Raw genomic sequence first — 18,436 nt, 5'->3', positions numbered from 1 at the left:
GCAGCACAGTGAGCTATAAACAAAGGGCAAGATCCACAACCCCCAACGTGCAATTACTCCCAGCACAGACAGCCACATCTGTCTGTGCCACATCTGTCTGGCCCCTGTACAATATCTCCCAGGCTGCTGTAACTGCAACTGCTTGCAGCTAATAATGGCATGTCCTGTTTGTTCCATAACACAATCCAGACAACTAGCACCTGTTGTAAAGGGGGCGAGACACGGGATAGCCCCAAGATGCAAACAGGCCTATTGTATGAGGAGGAGAGGAAGCAGACAGAGCAGAGTTTGTGGGCTCTGCCCAAAGAATGATGTGGAGCAACAGTGCAAGGCACACAGGAATACGGAAGGAGCAGGGATTGAAATCCAGGAGGAAAGCAAGCCCAAGGGGAAGTCAACAAATACTGGAGCTGCATATGCTATCTGGAGATCCTCTTGTGGCGCAGAGTGGTAAGGTAGCAGACATGCTGTCTGAAGCTCTGCTCATGAGGCTGGGAGTTCAATCCCATCAGCCGTCTCAAGGTTGACTCAGCCTTCCATCCTTCCAAGGTCGGTGAAATGAGTACTCAGCTTGCTGCTGGGGGGTAAACAGTAATGACTGGGGAAAGGAAAGGCAAGGCCACCCTGTATTGAGTCTGCCATGACTCGAGGGTTAGACATGACCCAGTGCTTGCATAGGGGATACCTTTACCTTTATATGCTATCTCATTAGGAACAGACTGGCCCTCAGGGAGCCAGAAAGGATACCAGCATAGTGAATCTATTTATTTAGGGGTACCTTTTAAACCTAAGACTGTCACAAACAATTTAAACCACCTCATGATTATTTTCAAAAACCCATCTTAATCCCCCCCCACGAATTAGATAATGTCTTCAGTGTAATGGGATACAATTGCTAGTGAATTTATAGCAGGTTTATAATAGATGGCTTGTGTCCTATCAAAATGCTCAGCTAAGATTGGGACATTTCATTTATGTGAGCTGCACATACCCCAATGAAAAAGCTTCTTGCTTCACTGGGATGTGACTTGTGCTGGTGGAATAGGACCATGATCTATAGGTTGCAGGTCCATGATCCATTGCGATTGGGTGTGTAAAATGTTGTCGGGTCACAAGGAGCTTTCAAGGCAATTTAGAAGAAGGGATGATGTGCCATTGCAGTCCTCTGCTGAATCATCCTTTGTGCTATTTCTTCCAAGTACCAATCCTGCTTATATTCTAAGTTCTGACACAATTGGGCTATACCAGTGCCAGATGTACATGGACTACAATTACAGGCAGGGGCTCATGGTAATTGTAGTCAATGGACATCTGGAAATCCACAGTTTGGACACCCCTGGGCTATACCACACTGCCTTCACTCCCCTATTATCCCTAGTAAAATAAAAACTCCAGATTAACTTTAACCAAAAAAAAAAGATTTTAGACACAAAGGTATTTCAATGCTCATTCTGAAAACATAGATGTTTTTGAATCTGTACATCTTCCATAATACTTAGAAAGATATACATGCAAATGGAAACTTTTGTTTTGTTCCTTACCCTTACAAAGCAGTTTTCTCTTTCCAGCAAGGACTGAAGGGAACCACCATTAATTACAGCCTAATTAAAAAAAAAGCCAGCAACATCTGTGAGGTAGAACTGCTAAATAAAAATAGCAATTAAAATCAGTTTCAGAAGTAGGTCAGCACTGCAGAATAGATGCCATGGCCAATAAAAAAGAGGTAGAGAAGAAAGTGACTTTCAATGCTTTCCTTGGGATAAAACAAGGCCGAAGATCAGGGTTGCCAGCTCTGGGTTGGGAAATACCTAAAGATTTTTTTTGGGGGGGGGGAGGAGCCTGGGGAAAGTGGGGGTGGTGAAGGGGAAGAACGTCAACAGGATACAATGCCACAAAGTCCACCTTCCAAAATGGCATTTTCTCAAGGTGAACTTATCATGGTTATCTGGAAATCAATAGTAATAATGAGAAATCTCCAGGTGCTACCTGGAGGTTGGCAACTCTATCTGGAATTATACAATTGCCCCTAACTATTGAACTGGTGCCAAGGTGCAAAACAAAAGTCAAATTATTAAAAGTACCATTACTTTATGTTCTGTCACATGGCCAGAAGGAAAGCACACTTCAGTGGCTAGAACTGTCAATCTAATGTACACTAAATTAATTTAGTACAGTAAATATAGCATATGGAAAAGAGTGATTCAAATCTTGATTTCAAATAAAAGTTTCAGCAAAATTCCTAAACATAATTTTCCTATTAAAACATTATTGGGTAACTTCCTGTACCATAAAAACCGTGCCTAGGTAACTAGTTAGATACACAAGAATCGACTGAATCACTGGGTTGAGAACAAGAGTTTGGTGACAAATGTTGGCTACCAACCTAACGTTACATATGCTAAACAAAGTGCTAAACACAATATGGTAACAAAGTGGTAATTAGTCATTAAAAGTGCTTCCCTAAACAGGGCTGCTTTTCTGAGCCTGTTGACTTAGTACTTTTACTGCAAATTAGTTACGGTCCTACCAGCATATACTACTTAGCCAAATCATTACTGCCTTGTAAAAGAGTTGTTTTAAATTGTACAGAATAATTGCCATCTCCGCCTTATACAAAAAAATCCCCATGCAGAGCAGACAGGAACTGAATCGCACTTTATCCACATTCAGTAAATTGCAAGGAACTCAAAGAAAAGATTATATCTGAAGTAGCCATTTTGATATCTGTACCTTGTAAGCAGTGCCCTTTCTGTTTTTTTAAGCTTTCTCTTTTGCCAATATACATTTTTTACTCATCCCCCAAACTCATCTGTACCTGCATAGCGGACAAATGCTTCTGCGTAAGCCAGCTTTCTGTAGGTTTTGACTTCGAAGACTGATTGCTTCTTCCAGGCTTGTTCGAAGAGGGGACTTCTGGAAGACACTGACAAAACAGGGGGGATTGTTCTTTCACTGTGAAGAACAATCTTCAGTTCTTTGTATCCATCCATCTATTTATATTTCGATTTTTAGCCCACTACTCCCACAAGCAGCTCGTGGCAGGTTATAAATAGTCATTTCCCAATAGAATCCATTAAAACCTGAACAATCAATTAACCAAGTAGCAAAAACCCCTATCCCCACCCTCCAGACAGTACTCCCCACCTTGGGGAAGGGGTATAAGCCAATGAATTCAAGTGAGATGACATTATCTTTGCTGCCACTGTCCTATGCAGACAGCAATTAAAGGAAACATGCCACCTCCTTGATAGGCTATGAGGAATGCAAGATCCCTCCCCAACAGGGTTGCCAGATCCAGGCTGGGAAATTCCTGGGGATTTGGACCATGGAGCCTGATGAGGATGGGATTCGGGGAGGAAGGGGCCTTAATAGAAGGGGCCACCATTCAAAGTGGCCATTTTCTTCAGGGGAATTGATCTCTGTCACCTGGAGATCGTTTGTAATAGCATGAGACACCAGTCACCAAGTTGGCAACCTGCTTTCCAGACATCTGAATCACTGTGAAAGAATAATTTAATTGCTTACTTTGAAGTTTGGCTTCAAGGTAAAAATTTGCCATGGTTGTGACAGTTTCGAAATCACCAACTAAATACCAAGCTAGGGGTTAAGAAAGAAACCTTCCTGAGCTTTTGAAACAGACTATCAAGATGCCTGTATGGAATTTTGCTGCACATGTCTACATCAGAGGTCCCGATTTAGAGCTCTGAATAAGGTTTGTTGGAGTTTTTGAAGCCTTGCTTGGACTGTTAGCCTAACAGTCTTGCAACGTTAGCGTCACATTATACTCTATGATTGTACACTGGCATAGACAACACACAGACCAATTCTGCACGGAGGCATTAAACTCACGCCGCCTCCAGCTTGCAAGCTTCCTGACAGTAGACCCCTCCCACGTTTTCTCTCTGCCTCATTGTGGCTTTTTGCCCCCCAACAAGGCAGCAAAGGGAAAAAGCGAATTTCTCCCCCCGCTCCTTGGCTTGTCAATCACTGCAAGCCACCAATCCCAGCACAGCAGTTGTTTCAGGGACTCAAACTTCCGTCCCTCCTGAGCCCCAATTTTTTAAGGGCACCTCTGCATTGCTATGTGGTAAAACCACAACATAAAAACATTTTTTAATTAACACTTCCGTGTTCCTATGGAGAAACGCCACAACAATAAAGCATTCCCTACTCTTTGTGAGGCAAATCTGGCCAAAACTAATGCACAACCCCTGCACAGCCTTCATGTGGAAGCAGCACTAAAACCCACCACCAACAAGAGACTGTCCAGGGGCAAATTCCTCGTGCGTAAATGGTCATACATTCTCACCCTAAGCAGACCAATGAAAGTCACTCACTTGTTTTGGTTCTGAAATCCGCTGCTCCATCTGGGCCCCTGGACAGCGAAGTCTGATGAGCCACTCTAATTCTGAACTCTCTTTCCTTGGCACCCTTAGGTAGCTCTAGTTTGAGATTGTTAAAAAGCATTTAAAACTCAGCCCATATCAATATGTTCGTTTCCACGTAAATCACTTTAATGTCTTCCAAACTGGGATGGGTTCTTGTGACATCTATATGACAGGTTTACATGCAAGTTCCCTGCCCCAGTCCTCCAGAAGTGGTCACCTCCATCTCCCATGAGCCACCATGGCTTTTGAGGGGGAAAAATTAAATTGGCACAAGGCTATCATCATAATGATATAATGTTGTAATTATAGGTGTAGCAGAGTCTCTGGATTTCTATCTTTAATTTTTTTTAAGTATGTTTCTAGGCCACCTCTTGGGATGATATAGCTCTGCAATGGAAAAAGCTGGAGATTTTTTTCAAAATTAAAGTTGGGATTCAGAGAAGCTACTATACTTGTAGTTAAATAGTACACCGATAGAATATTCTAGAGCATTTATTTTTTTAAAGCCCCATCCCACCTAGTGGTGATGGGGAAGAAGTGGCTGCTGTGGAGACTGGAAAAATGGCTGCCATGTGGGCTAGAAAATCCCACAGAGCTGCCAAAATATGTTTTAATGTAATCTTTCCCAAAACTCTGGTTTGAAAAAGGTAACACGAAAGCCAATGAAACGTTGAACTCAGGACAGATAATCTGTGTGGAAGACCCCTTAGCATATTAATACAAACTGTTTAGCAAGCTACTAGACACACAGCTCACAGACTGACAAGACTTCAGCTTTTAGACTGTGGACTCTTGATGCGTCTCTTTCTCTTGTAGGCTATGAGACTACTGGGTAAATGAAGCAGCAGCATTTAGATTTTGTGCAACAGAACAGAATGTTTGCGAATGTTATGTCATAAGATGGGTTTAGTTCTCAATTCTAGCTGGCTCCTTCATTCCGTTACATTTTTCTTTATTTCTTAAACTGTGGGAAACACTACAGTATTCCATTCAAGAGAAGATGCTCATTGCAATAGATATAAAAGCTTCCATTTAAACACATGGCCAAGGCAAGAAATTAGAAGAAACTGGGCATTTTGCTTAGGAATTATTTGTTGGACTTTGTCTCTTAGCAAGAGCCAGCCACAGACTGCCAGTCAAAGGGTTAAACTGTTTGTTTACAGTTGTTCTAGTGTGGACAGGTAGAGTGGGTCAAATGGTCTGTTTTAGATATGCAGATTTCTTCTGGCAGAGGCCATTACCTGACTCAGCTTTGTCACATCCACAAGTTTAGCAGGAAGAGACGCTTGCTGCTTCCTCCCTTTGTTTGAGAAGAGCTCTGCTTTAGGCAGAGAGTCAGATCCATCTTGAATCTTCACCATGTAACAGCTAAGGTGTAGAGCTCCTGAATGAGCTATAGGAAGCTATGCATTTTCTTGTTTTGTCTTCCAGTTTCCCCTATCCTGTTTAGCTAGTAAAATTGTAATTTTTTTATATACAGTATACCTGCCTTGTCTGGTCTCATCATTTATACAATAACTCTGCTATTTTTATTACATTAACTCCTCTAGTAGTTTGTTCCCAACATTATTCAGCTTTCTGTCTTAGGAGTCAAATGTTTATTGTTGCCTACCACCTTTTTAATCCCACCCTCCTTCCAAGGAGCACAAGAGCGCATAGGATTCCCTCTGTGGGCTGGAAAGAAGGATTCCCATATTTCCTGTCACACTAGTACCTCTGTTCTAATAAGATCTCCAGGTTATTGATTCAATATGAACGCTGTAAAACCAGCTTCTCAAATTCAGATTATTATAGCAAGCAATCCCATTTCCTAGCCATCAATTAAAAAAAAAATCCTATGAACTATAGTTTGCCTCCAATCCAGTTACAAACTCATTGCTGTTTATCCTGTTTCCTTTTGCATCCCTCCTTCCCTTCACAATGCTCATGTGGGGTTAAACAGAGCTCAATGACTGGTCCATCTACTTGGGACTCATTGACGTTGGGACCTACAAAAGGACAAACAAAGGTCTGGAAGTCATCTGACATCAACCATGCCACAAGAAATAGGGTGATAGGGTTGTGAGTGTCCTGCATAGTGCTGGGGGTTGAACTAGATGACTGAAGACATCCCCTTCCAAATCTATGATTCCATGATTCTAGGGAGTTACCACTACGGGGTTGGATTCACTAGCAAAGTTTGTGAAAGGTACTGGCAGGACAGATGTTTTCCCACCTTCCCAAAGCACTGCATCCTTAATCCTAAAACACACAAGAACATGAAGGAAGTGATTCTCCCCGACTCCTGCAGTTCCTGTTCAGTGATATATTTTGCTGGCAAGTCCCTTGCAATCCTCAGAAGGGAGTTTCAGGACAAGCAGCCCTTTGCGGAAGGGAAATGCGGGCAGAGAGACAAGGTTGCTGAGATAGGGCTGCCCACCACAGGCCTCTGGATAAAGATCACACTCCTCCTACCATATGACCCTGATCCAAAGAAAGCAAAACAAATCTCTTGGCTTGCTATTACCAAGAATGTATAGTAATAAAATTATCAGTCTGTCCATCCGATTACTTATTTTACTTATAGCCTGCCTTTATCCCCAAAGCAGCATTCTCCTCTCCTCTATTTCATCCTCAAAACAAGGTTAAGCTGAGAGTACCTGACTGGGCCAGATCACCCAGCAAACTTCCAATGCAGACCTGGGATTTGAACCTGGGTCTCCTAGATCGAGGGTCATCAACCCCCGGTCCGCGAAGGCCACGGTACTGGGCCGCCGGCAGCCCCTCCTACCTCCTCCCCCACAGCGAGAAGGAAGGGAAGAGGCAGGCGCAGCTGCCGGCACACCAGTGATGCAAACGCGCATGCGCGCAGTTGCCGGGCATGCGCATTTGCACGCCCTGGTGGCGAAAACACGTGTGTGTGTGGCAACTGAGTGTTTGCGCGCAGCTGCCGTGTCTGTGCACGGCACCTGGGCCGTCGGCTCTCCCCTCACCCCCGGAGGCGGTCCCTGACCTCAGAAAGGTTGGGGACTGCTGTCCTAGATCCTAGTCCTATACTTCAACCAATACACCACACTGGCAGAGATAACTCATCAGAAAATAAAACTGGGAGACTCAAAATTGGCCACCAGTTTCAGCATGATTGTGGGTGCATTTCCACACATTAGTAAAAATAGCGTTACACCAGTTGAATGGCAAAGCACTAAATTTTATCGCGCTTCCCAACCTCTCCTCACCTTTTTGCTGTCTTGCCTTCGTCTGCTGCCTTTTTGTGAATCTCACCCTCCACATCTGCTGCTGGAAATGGCGGAAGAGAGCAACGCCACCTTATATGCGTCGCGCTATCACCTGTCAATCAATTCAGGCAACCAATCCCTTTCCTCCATTGACTACAATGGGAATTTCGGCTTTTCCAACTTTCCTGAGGCCTGGGGGGGTGGGGTTTGTGGTGTAGCCTCCAAAGTTTCAGGGTACCTCTGGGAAGCTCTTTCCTGACTCCCCTCCAAATTACAGAATTATTGGTCCAGGGGATCCACAACTAGCGGTTCCCAAAGACGGTGCCCCCATCCCTCCATTATATCCTATGGGACGGACTACGGCATCCTGCCACGTGTTTGCTCCCCGGGCTTATCAGGCTAGGAGAGATTAATGACTACTATAGTAAGTCCCTTCAGAACTCAGTTAGCATACCTGATCAGAGGTAATAGATGAACACCCAGACAATTCATCTTCTTTATCCAAACTCTTTTGGAATTCAATTTTGGCAGGCTGCAAGGAAAGTCAAAGTGTAAATATGAAGAAAAAACCCAAATGTTGCAATTCTATGCAGTGACCAGAAGGTGTGACTCACTGAACTCAAAACAAAAATGAGTTTTGTGGCACCTTAAAGACTAGAAGATTAATTGTAGAACAATCTTTCATAGATTGTGCCATAAATCCCACAGATTATATAATTTATTTATTTATTTGACTTATTACTCATTGCTCCCAGCAAGTTACGATAATAACCCCCCAATAAAATACTAAAACAATTAACCCCACCTTAAAACCATTTCCTCCCAGCAGCAAAATGCTAAACCTCATCTCCTTCCCCTTCAACAACCTCCCACCTAGTGCCTCAGGGGAGATGTTCATGGGCAGGAGTCTGCTGCAGCTGCTAAACTGAGCTGAACTATGATCTTAACCTCCTTGGCAGCTATGCATATATATGCCCCAAAGCAGCTGAGACTCAGAGCTGGATCAGAGAGGGAAGCATCTAGTGAAGCCAACCAGAACCTTACCAACCAGAACCTTAGACATCTAACTATGAGCATCTATTCAGACGTAAGTCACATTACATTCAATGGTGCTTATTCCCGGCAAGTGTGCAAACCACTGCAATCTAATAGTGCAATCCTAAACAGAACTACATCCTCGAATTCAAAGGGCTTAGAATGGCATAACTCTGCTTAGAGTGCTGCATGTTTAGAGAGCTGCAGCACCAACTCATTGCCTAACAACTGACTTGCATGGCTTGCATACTCAACAGTGTTCCTCTGTGCTATGGAAAACTGGTGAAGGCCTGATGTCTAATAACTCTTGCAGCTTCTTCCGTTGTGAGCAGCTTATCTACAAGTAATCAAATAACAAAAGGGGGTGTTTCCTAAAACAGTGCTTTCTGCTGACCTACTGACAGGGAAGGTTAGATATGTCTGGCTTTAGGTCAGACAGAACGTTAATATCAAATTTAAAATAGGGGAAAGGATATAAGCACAAGTCTATATGCCTATATGATACAGTCAAAGTTAAGTTCCACTGATTTCAAACGGAAGGTTAACAGTGTCATGCTAAGCCCGAAATACTGGCATCCCTACATGAAACATCCACCAATGTAGACCCAAATCCTGTGAAACCCTATAGGAAATTCAAGGTGGGCTTTAATTGTAAGACTGTATGATTTTTATTAGGTATGATTTTGTAATGTTGCCAACCACCCTGAGCTGATAGGATGGGGCAGTACAGAAATAATTTATTTTATTTTAGCTAGTTAATTACATCCTCCTGTCTATCAAATGGGCGCAATTCAGCTTAGAAAGGCACCCAGTACTTCCTGTACTTTTTCTAAACAAAATTGAAAGGGCTTAAAATGCTTACTTTGTGCTTTTCTCTGAGTTTCACCCCACATCTTTCAAATAGATAGAAAACATCAGATGGAGAAAGGTCAGGCTATAGCCAGGGGTGGCCAAACTATGGTTCTCCAGATGTCCATGGACTACAGTTCCCAAGAGCCACTGGCAGTCCCTAGTCATTGTAATCCACGGACATCTGGAGAGTCACGGTTTGGTCACCCCTGCTATAACCCATCATGAATCACTGGCCAATTTAACATTGTCATGGCTTGTTGATGGTTCGCTGGCAGATCACAAGGTGCCTCCTGACAGCTGGGATGTCTGCACAGAATGGTAGTCTAGGTGGACAGGCTTTGGTAGTAAGCACTGATTGTGTTAGGAGACCATGACAGTATGTGTGGTTTAAATTAACTGCTACACCAAGGGGGTTCTTCTTTTGTGGCTGTTATTAAGAGGACCATGCAGTTGTGGTCAGCTTGTCCCAGGTACTAGAAGCACATGAGGACAGCCCACAGCTACATGCATCATTGTGAGAACTGCAGAAAATGCTGCTGTAACTATGGAAATGGATTCGATCTGTGTACAGCCTGTTTTTGCCAGGTTTACTATACATGGGATGAAGAGCATCCCGAAAAGCAGCAGAGGGGGGTAGGAAGACCAAAAAGATAGAAAAGAACCAAAGAGACAGGAAGGGGAAAATAAACACCATAATTCACCCAAAAACAGGTTAGCTCTCTGGCCTAAAAAAACAGAAAGACCTGAGCTAAAGTGGCAGGAAAACATGCACAAAACCTTTAGAGTACCAAGCCATACCCCAACAACCAGAACCACATAAGCTGCCCTCACACACACACCAACCGTTTGAGAAAGACGGGGGGATTACGCCCACAAATCATAATTACTTTGATGTATATTTAACCTAAGTAAATTATCCAGCCCACCACATAGCACAAAACCTCAATACAGTGCAAAACATACCAACCCACCCAAATCAAGAAGTTAAACAACTTTGAGATGTCAAAAAAGATTATCAGAGCCAACCCATGTAGGAAAAAAAGCATATAGAAAAAAACCACACAGAGAAAGATGAATCCACAGGAATGAAGACTAACTCAAGTTCCTTTTGTTACAAATGTTTTTACTCAAGTTTCTATTGTTAAATGTGTTATATATTCAAAAGATGTCTATTATATTGTACTGTTTTCATGATAGTTCCCAGTGTAAACCGCTCTGAGCCTCAAGGGAGGGCAGTATAAAAATATAATAGGCAGGCAGGTGGTCAACAAGCAGGTGGGCAGGCAGGATTACATTTGTAATGCTTATCCAGCAAAATGGGAGGGGAGCCATTTTTTATCAAACCAAGAATTACTATACTTTATGAGGAGAACCCCATGTTATATCCTAAGTCCAGGAAGAGAACAGAATGGAAGGGGATAAGGTTCAGACATTGTATCCTGAATCTCCATTGTATGTGGAATACCTTTGGCATACGAAAAGTAGGGTTTCCAGTTCCAGGCAGGGAAATGAGATTTGGGGGATGGAGTTTGGGCACGGCAGGAGGTTGAAATAGGGAGGGACCCCAAGTGGGCAGAACATGAGTCCATCATCTTCAGCAGCCATTTTCTCCAGGGAAAACGATCTTGGTTGTCTGGAGATCAATGGTATTAGCATATCTCCAGATGGCACCTGGAGGTTAACTTTTTAAAGGTAAAAAATGTTAAACAGATAGAAGTTGATATATTAGGTATGATATTTTCTCCAAGGCCAACTGAACATCTGGCTGCACATTCAGAACTGTTATACAATAGGTCATGCATGCTGATCGCTCTTCTCTTATGACTCCTCACCTTTGTGGATCGGGCATTCTTACAGTATCGATGACGAGCTCCTGGACAGCAGACCTTTATGAGCCAATCTTCTTCTGAACTTTCACTACTTAAGGATGATGATGAGACATTCTACAAAAGTAAAATTTAAATACAGAAGAGCTAGTGCACACACACATCAACCCATTAAAATGGCTGTTGAAAAAAACAAGGGAAAGCTTTGGTGGCGATGAAATGTGCTCTCAAGTCTTTATGTATACAGTCTGAAAAACAAGATCACCTCTGGAGGGTAGGATACCACCCCACATGCAACCAGCTGGGTGACCTTGGGCTCGCCACGGCACTGATAAAACTGTTCTGACCGAGCAGTGATATCAGGGCTCTCTCAGCCTCACCCACCTCACAGGGTGTCTGTTGTGGGGAGAGGAAAGGGAAAGCAACTGTAAGTTGCCTTGAGCCTCCTTCGGGTACAGAAAAGTGGCATATAAGAACCAACTCTTCTTCGTCTGTTTTCATTAGAATATGATTGTTTTTCATTTCTGTTGGCTTCCATGAGAAAGGAAAATGATGATGATGATAAATTGTTTATATCCTGCCCTTCCTGCGCTCAGGGTAGGTAATAACATATTTCCATCTGTAGCCTTTCTCCCCTAAACAACTGGAGTGGCATTCTTATGAACTGTGTACCTCTTCCCAGAGATATTTCCTGGCAAATTTAAGGATGATAGGTGAAAGCAGATCCCATTTTTATGGTAAATTAAAATGTTTAACAATATAAGAGAAAACACCATGGCATAGCTGGCAAACCCAATAATATAACAATAAAGAATTCAAAAGTTCATTAAAAGTTGTCTTCTTTTATTCAAGTTGCATATGTTTTACTGCACTGATACGCAACAGATTGGATTCACGTTACGTAGATTCTTATACCACTTGTGAATGATACTTTCGGTCTGTGCTTAAATAATATGCTTTGACAAAGCTAAGGTAAAACAAGGTATTTTACATCAGAATCTTGTCACATATGGTTGAAGCCAATTCCTGTGCCTGCCTATATTTGTTTGCTTCAATTAAAAAATTGTCAGCAGAGTAGATCCTGAGAGATTGTCTTTTTTCCACTATTAGAGATAACAGAGAACACATTAGATTTTTAAAAATTGGAAAACAGCTTGAACGAATATTACAAATTAGGCTCCTGGCTGCTGTTTCTAAGGAGCACTACAGTCACTGAGTTTGGATCATTACCACAGATCTCTCATATCTTGTCTTATTATTCTGTGTCTGCCTTCATTAATGATGGAAGCAATGCATTAAAACAGAAGCTTCAGTTCAGCCTATACCAGCCCCCCCACACACACACCTTTTTGACCCTGTGGGCACTATAGGGATTCTAACACGTGGTGGTGGGTGTATCTACAAAGTGGTAGCCATGGGAGGCAGAGCAACACTTTGCCAGTGCTACTATAATCAGTGATGTGATATAGAATCCACTTGGGCTGCTGGGTGCAATCTGTTCCAGGAGTGGAATTGGAAGAGATTCCCCACTTTTGCCATGGAAACTCACCGAGTGACCCTGAGTCAGTCATACTTTCTCAGCAACCTCACAGGGTTGTTGTGAGGGGAAAATGAAGGAGAGGAGAATGATGTAAACTGCTTTGGGTGCCCGTTAGGGAGAAAAGCAGGGTTCAAATGAAATAAACAAACAGAAAAATTCATCTCCCTCTTTCTACAATGTCATTCACCAGCAGGTAAATATTTGTTTTCTCTCTTATACTTCTAATAACAGTTATTGTCCCACCTACTAGTGTTGTTGATTATATGCTGTTAACCAAATTATTGTATAATTTTAACTGTATCTTTAATTGTTTGAGTGTTTTATATTTGCCATCGTGTGGACCCTGGTTGGGTAGAAGGCAGCATTAAAATGTTTTAATAAACAAATAAAACAGTTTGATTTTTCAGTATTTGACCATTACAATGTCTGAACGTTCTATTCATCACAAAAATCACAATGATTTTTCCTGTCCATCTGAAATTTGGCATGAAGATCCCCAGAAGTATTAAGTATTAAGACTCAAGTTTTTTTTTAAATGGGATGCATTGTTTTTCATTCGTTTGGCTCAAATCCAAACTCCTTTGCCTTCTTAAGGGCTGCTACTGGCAGCTGCTGTGCTTAGCTCTGGTACAGCCATGGCATAGATAGCTACTCATGCAAAGCAGCTACACACGTGAACACACCAGAGGTCCACAGCTGGGCAAATATTGCACACGAATCTCCTTTGGCTGGGTATATCGGTGCAGTGGAAGCCAAACACTGGGTGAGAGCAAAGTCCCATTGGTAAGTGCTTTAGTATCAACAGAAGCACAGCTAAATCGGGTGTTTAAGATAAGCAGACAGAAGCACCCGATAAAGACAGTTCAGGCCTCCTCCTTCCTATGAGACTGAAGTTTGCTCCTGGTTTACAGATTCTGATCCATCACAGAGCTGCAGGCGCTGCCTGAATAAGGAATACACCCAAATTAGGCTCTGACAATTCCAGATCACACACCCATATATATGACTCGGATGTCCCAGCTGTTTGTCGCACCACTGTTCTGTTTGTAGCACTTAGGAATATGGACCAGGGGGTGGGGGGCTGCATACCACTCAGAGACCATCATTTTCCAGATGGCAGCAAAGTGGCAGCCATGTTAGTTTGTTGTAGCAAAATAATAGACAAATCTGGTGGCATATTCAAGACATTAATTTCAATAAGAGCTTCCATGAGTCACAGCTCACTTCTTCAGAAAATCATCTTCCCTTTACATCTGTGTGAAAATCATCTTCCCTTTACATTTCTGAAGAAAGGAGCTGTGACTCATGGAAGCTCCTGCTGAAACAAAAGTTGTTAGTCTTTCAAGTACTGCTGTACTTGAGTTCTACCTTCTAGTGTGATCTCCTGAAACTTCCATTTTTTACAAAAGTTGCTTGGCAGAGTGATTCCTCACACCAAATATTTATTATTTATTTAATCCCGCCTTTTTTACCAATGGGGATCCAAAGCAGTTGACATAATTCTCCTAGATCCTAGTCCAACGCTGGTCCAACATGTTCTTTTCTTGCTCATATACATATTTAAAAGCCATGGATGTGGCTATTAAATAAGTATATTTGTGCCAGTCAAAAAAAAAACCCATGGAGTCCCAAATGTTTCTGCAAATAATATTAATATAACAATTATTAATATATTAATATACCAATGCTGATCTCTAAGGTAGAAGGCATTTCTCCACAGCACATTACACAGGGGCCAGGGGGTGGCTGGGAGAGAGACTGCTCTGCCTTTAACACAGAAAAGAAAATCTTTGCATGGTTCTAATTCATGCATATTAGCATGAGCCTCTCCAATGCACAAGGGCCTCTCTACCTCAAGGGTTCATTGCGTTCCCTTGTCCTCTTATAAAAACCCCAAGGAACTTCCCAGGGAAAGTTTTTTCATATTCTAGAACACTGAAAGATGGAAGGATCCTGTGGGCAGAGTCAACAAGTGGATAGGTTAGAGCTGGGGTAGGGTTGCTAGGTTCCTTCCCTGGCCATCAGCAGGGGATGGGGGTGTAGGGTTGCCAGATCCAGGCTGGGAAACTCCTGGAGATTTGAGGATAGAAATGGGGAGGACAATAATCTCAGTGGGGTACAAAGCCCTCCAAAGCATGTATTTCCTCCAGGGGAACTGATCTCTGTAGTCTTGAGATGAGTTTTAATTCTAGGTGATGCTCAGATCCCACCTGGAGGGTGGCATCGCTAGTGGAGCACAATGCCACGGAGTCCATCCTCCAAAGCATCCATTTTCTCCAGGGGAATTTCATAACCTATAATTCTAGGGGATCCCCAGGTCGCATCAGGAGGCTGGCATCCCTAGTGGGATGCAATGACACAGAGTCCACACTCCAAAGCATTAATTTTCTCCAGGGGAAGTGCCCTGTAGTCTGGAGATTACCTATAATTCTAGGGGAACCACAGGTCCCACCTGGACGCTGGCATCCCTAGGTTGAGTATCTTCCAGCACCGCCTGGAGATCCTGCCATTGGGGGCCAGGCTGATACTGCACAAGTCTACAGAAAACCCCAGGACAAGACCCCATCCAGTCCTGAGGCCTCTCCAGGACCACTGTACCAACTTGACAGCTGTCAGAAGATCAGCATGACTGGCAGCAAGCTAGATGAGGCCCAGCTCCAACTCTTTCCTCTGATGATTAGCTCCAGCTGCAAACTCTCTGGCCTAGGGCTGCTCTACTCTGTTCTAGTGTACTTTAGGAGGACCTTGAGACAAAGTCCTCTATGGGTGCGTTCCCTGCCCATCTTCCCAGACACTCGGTGTTCCAGTTTGCTATGGCGAAGCTTTGCCTGACTGATTCATGGTTCCTGACCTCAATTTGACTCCTGACTTCAGTGTGTCTTGACTTTGCTCCTGGCTCTTGACTCTGGTCCAGCTTTTGACTCTGCTTCCGGCTACTTGACCATGGTATGGCTTCAGCACTCCCCCCCCCCCCGGTAAATGACTCCACACCCTCCTTGGTGTATGGTCTCCCTCAGCTTTGACTTTTAGGTCTGGACCTAAAGTCTCTGAACCTACCATCTGATTCAGTCTTGGCAACCTTTAAATTTGACAATCTTTAAATCCTTTTGTCTTTTTATCAGTTTTATATTCCAATTTTAACTGATTTTGTATACAACAGTTAATTTGTTTGAAATGGCCAAAGGCTGATCAGTAAACTGAACTATGAACTATGATTTCATCTTTGCTTCCCGGCAGCACACTGGGAGACGGGTGCCTGGCTTTACTGTTCAGAAGGTTGTCACTTCTGACACTAGCTAAATATGACACCATTTCCTTTCACAATGCCTCCTTAGTGCATCACAGCAGTAATCCAATCTAAAGGTAATCCAGGAGACAGTCATCTCTGGATAGGATTACTGTAACTTGCTCTACATGGACCGACCCTTGATCCTAATGTGGAAATTACAACTGGTCCAAAATGCTGCCATGCTGGGCCCCACTAGAACACCATGGAGGGCTCACATCAGGCCGATGTTGCGGCAGCTACATAGTCTCCTGGTTGAGTCCTGGGTTCCCTTCAAGTTGGTTTTAACCTTCAAGGCCATAGGAGGTTTGGGCCTGGCATAACTAAGGGGCTATCTGCCTGAATACATCTCCTGGAAGGCAGTTTGCTCAGCTACTGCAAACCAACTGGTAGTCCCCCGTCCCAAAGAAGTCCAACTGGCCTTGACTAGTGCCAGGGCTTTCTCTGCCTTAGCCCTGCTTGGTGGAATGAGCTTCCGGAAAACATCAAGGTCCTCACGAAACTAATGCAGTTCCATAAGGCCTGCAAGATGCATCTCTTCCACCAGGCTTATGATTGAGAGCAGTTCAAACAATTACATAATTGAACATCAATGGGCCACCCCTGCTCTCCATTCCTTCTTCACTTCTCTAAATCAAAAGGAGAATAATTGTATACCCAGTTCTACTCCAACCAACTGGCCCAATCCATGAGACCTGGCTCATAGGCTTTATTGCATTTTCCAATAAGGGATTGTGGATTTTAACAGATGTGAACCGCCCCAAGACGACTGGCTCGATAGGGGATTCTATAAATGAAAACAATAGACAGACTATTTGCTTGAGTTCCTGAACACACAAGGAGTTGCACATTCCCTTCCCTGCTGCAGAAAAGCAAGTTATTACAACACTCAAAACTATGTCATTCCCAGGACTCGACAAGGACATAGGTTTTTTTTATCTCACTATTCGTGTCAACCTTGTTCAACCCATGTATCCGTATTCTACACAATCATTTTTGTGTTAATGTGACTGTAAGGCAATGGCAATCACAGCGAGTAAATCTTTGTTGGTCTTAAAGGTGTTAGAGCCTCTTGTGGCGCAGAATGGTAAGTGGCAGAAATGCTGCCTGAAGCTGTTTGCCCATGAGGCCGGGAGTTCGATCCCAGCAGCTGGCTCAAGGTTGACTCAGCCTTCCATCCTTCCGAGGTCGGTAAAATGAGTACCCAGCTTGCTGGGGGGTAAACGGTAATGACTGGGGAAGGCACTGGCAAACCACCTCGTATTGAGTCTGCCAAGAAAATGCTGGAGGGCGTCACCCCAAGGGTCAGACATGACTCGGTGCTTGCACAGGGGATACCTTTACCTTTTAAAGGTGCTACTGGACTCTGATTTTATTGTCTTTCCCTGCTGGGATGCTTCCATACACATGCACACCACATAATAAGATACAGTTTGGGGTGGCCAAACTGTGGCGCGCCAGAAGTCCGTGGACTACAATTCCCATGAGCCCCTGCCAGCGGAACGCTGGCAGGGGCTCATGGGAATTGTAGTCCACGGACTTCTGGCGCGCCACAGTTGCTCGGCAAGTTTTCCTTCGGGCAACCCAGCTGCAGAGGCTTGCTGAAGCGCATTGGGGACGCAGGACCTAGACAGGAGGGCCCGCTGCGAGCCCACATCCTAAAAACCCGGCCCGCCAAAAGCAACGCCGCCCGCCCGCCCGCCCTCCTTGCAAAAGAAACGCCCCAACCCTCCAATGCACGCCCAGGAGCGGCGAAGCAGCCCCGTCCTTGGCGGCACCGGCAGGAGGAAGCCGCGGTCTTGTCTTGCTTGCAGCCGCCAGCTTGGGTCTGAGGGGATTTTTCGCCCGCCGCCCCCAACCCACTCACCCTTTTGGAGTGGGCCGGCGGCGGAGGGGCAGGACGAGGCTCTGTCCGGGGCGTGGATGTCAGGGGTCCCAGGCCGGGCGTCCCCGGTCTTTCCCCGGCCGCCTTCATGACCGCCCCTCGGCGACGGCCCCTGAGGGGCAGCTGGAATCGCCCCGCGCGCACCGGCTCTGCCGCGCCGCGCGAGCCTGACAGTAGGGGGGGAGGGGAACAGCACAGGGCCGCCTTCCTCCGCCGCGTCAAATAGTCCCATGCATGCTTCCTTCTCTTGGAAACCCCCCGTGGCGTCCCGTAATTCCGGGAGAGGGGAAAGCGGGAAGTTTTCGTTATTTGTTTATTTTTAGCTTTTGAATTGGTCTTTTTACTACTGACTCCTGAGGGAGGCAAACTAAGGGGAGGCGCGTCGCAAGACGCCTTATATCCATCCGCA

At 44.3% G+C, this 18,436-nt stretch overlaps 1 protein-coding gene across 9 annotated transcripts in view; it reads right to left on the bottom strand.

Moving 5' to 3' along the window:
* LOC143827432 (protein FAM228B-like) overlaps window positions 1-18,212 on the bottom strand; it is a 43,842-nt gene extending 25,630 nt beyond the window's left edge. For 2 of the 9 annotated variants that reach the window (XM_077317020.1, XM_077316994.1), the window contains exons 1-6: window positions 18,010-18,211; window positions 11,323-11,433; window positions 8,058-8,135; window positions 4,338-4,442; window positions 2,816-2,923; window positions 1,542-1,601 (exon numbers count right to left, since the gene is read on the bottom strand). In XM_077317020.1, coding sequence (XP_077173135.1) covers window positions 1,542-1,601; window positions 2,816-2,923; window positions 4,338-4,442; window positions 8,058-8,135; window positions 11,323-11,433; window positions 18,010-18,117 — 570 coding nt within the window. In that variant the 5' untranslated portion in view covers window positions 18,118-18,211. Of the gene's footprint in view, window positions 1-1,541; window positions 1,602-2,815; window positions 2,924-4,337; window positions 4,443-5,144; window positions 5,234-8,057; window positions 8,136-11,322; window positions 11,434-18,009 lie in introns of those variants that run through there. The other 7 variants (XM_077317030.1, XM_077316977.1, XM_077316987.1 and 4 more) reach the window with 5 other exon arrangements.
* Window positions 18,213-18,436: the final 224 nt, after the last annotated feature.

This window comes from Paroedura picta, chromosome 1 (genome assembly GCF_049243985.1).
Source record: "Paroedura picta isolate Pp20150507F chromosome 1, Ppicta_v3.0, whole genome shotgun sequence".
In the NCBI taxonomy this organism is placed as follows: Eukaryota; Metazoa; Chordata; class Lepidosauria; order Squamata; family Gekkonidae; genus Paroedura; species Paroedura picta.
Note: the sequence above shows the minus strand (reverse complement) of the source record. Positions and strands in the feature narration are given on the sequence as shown.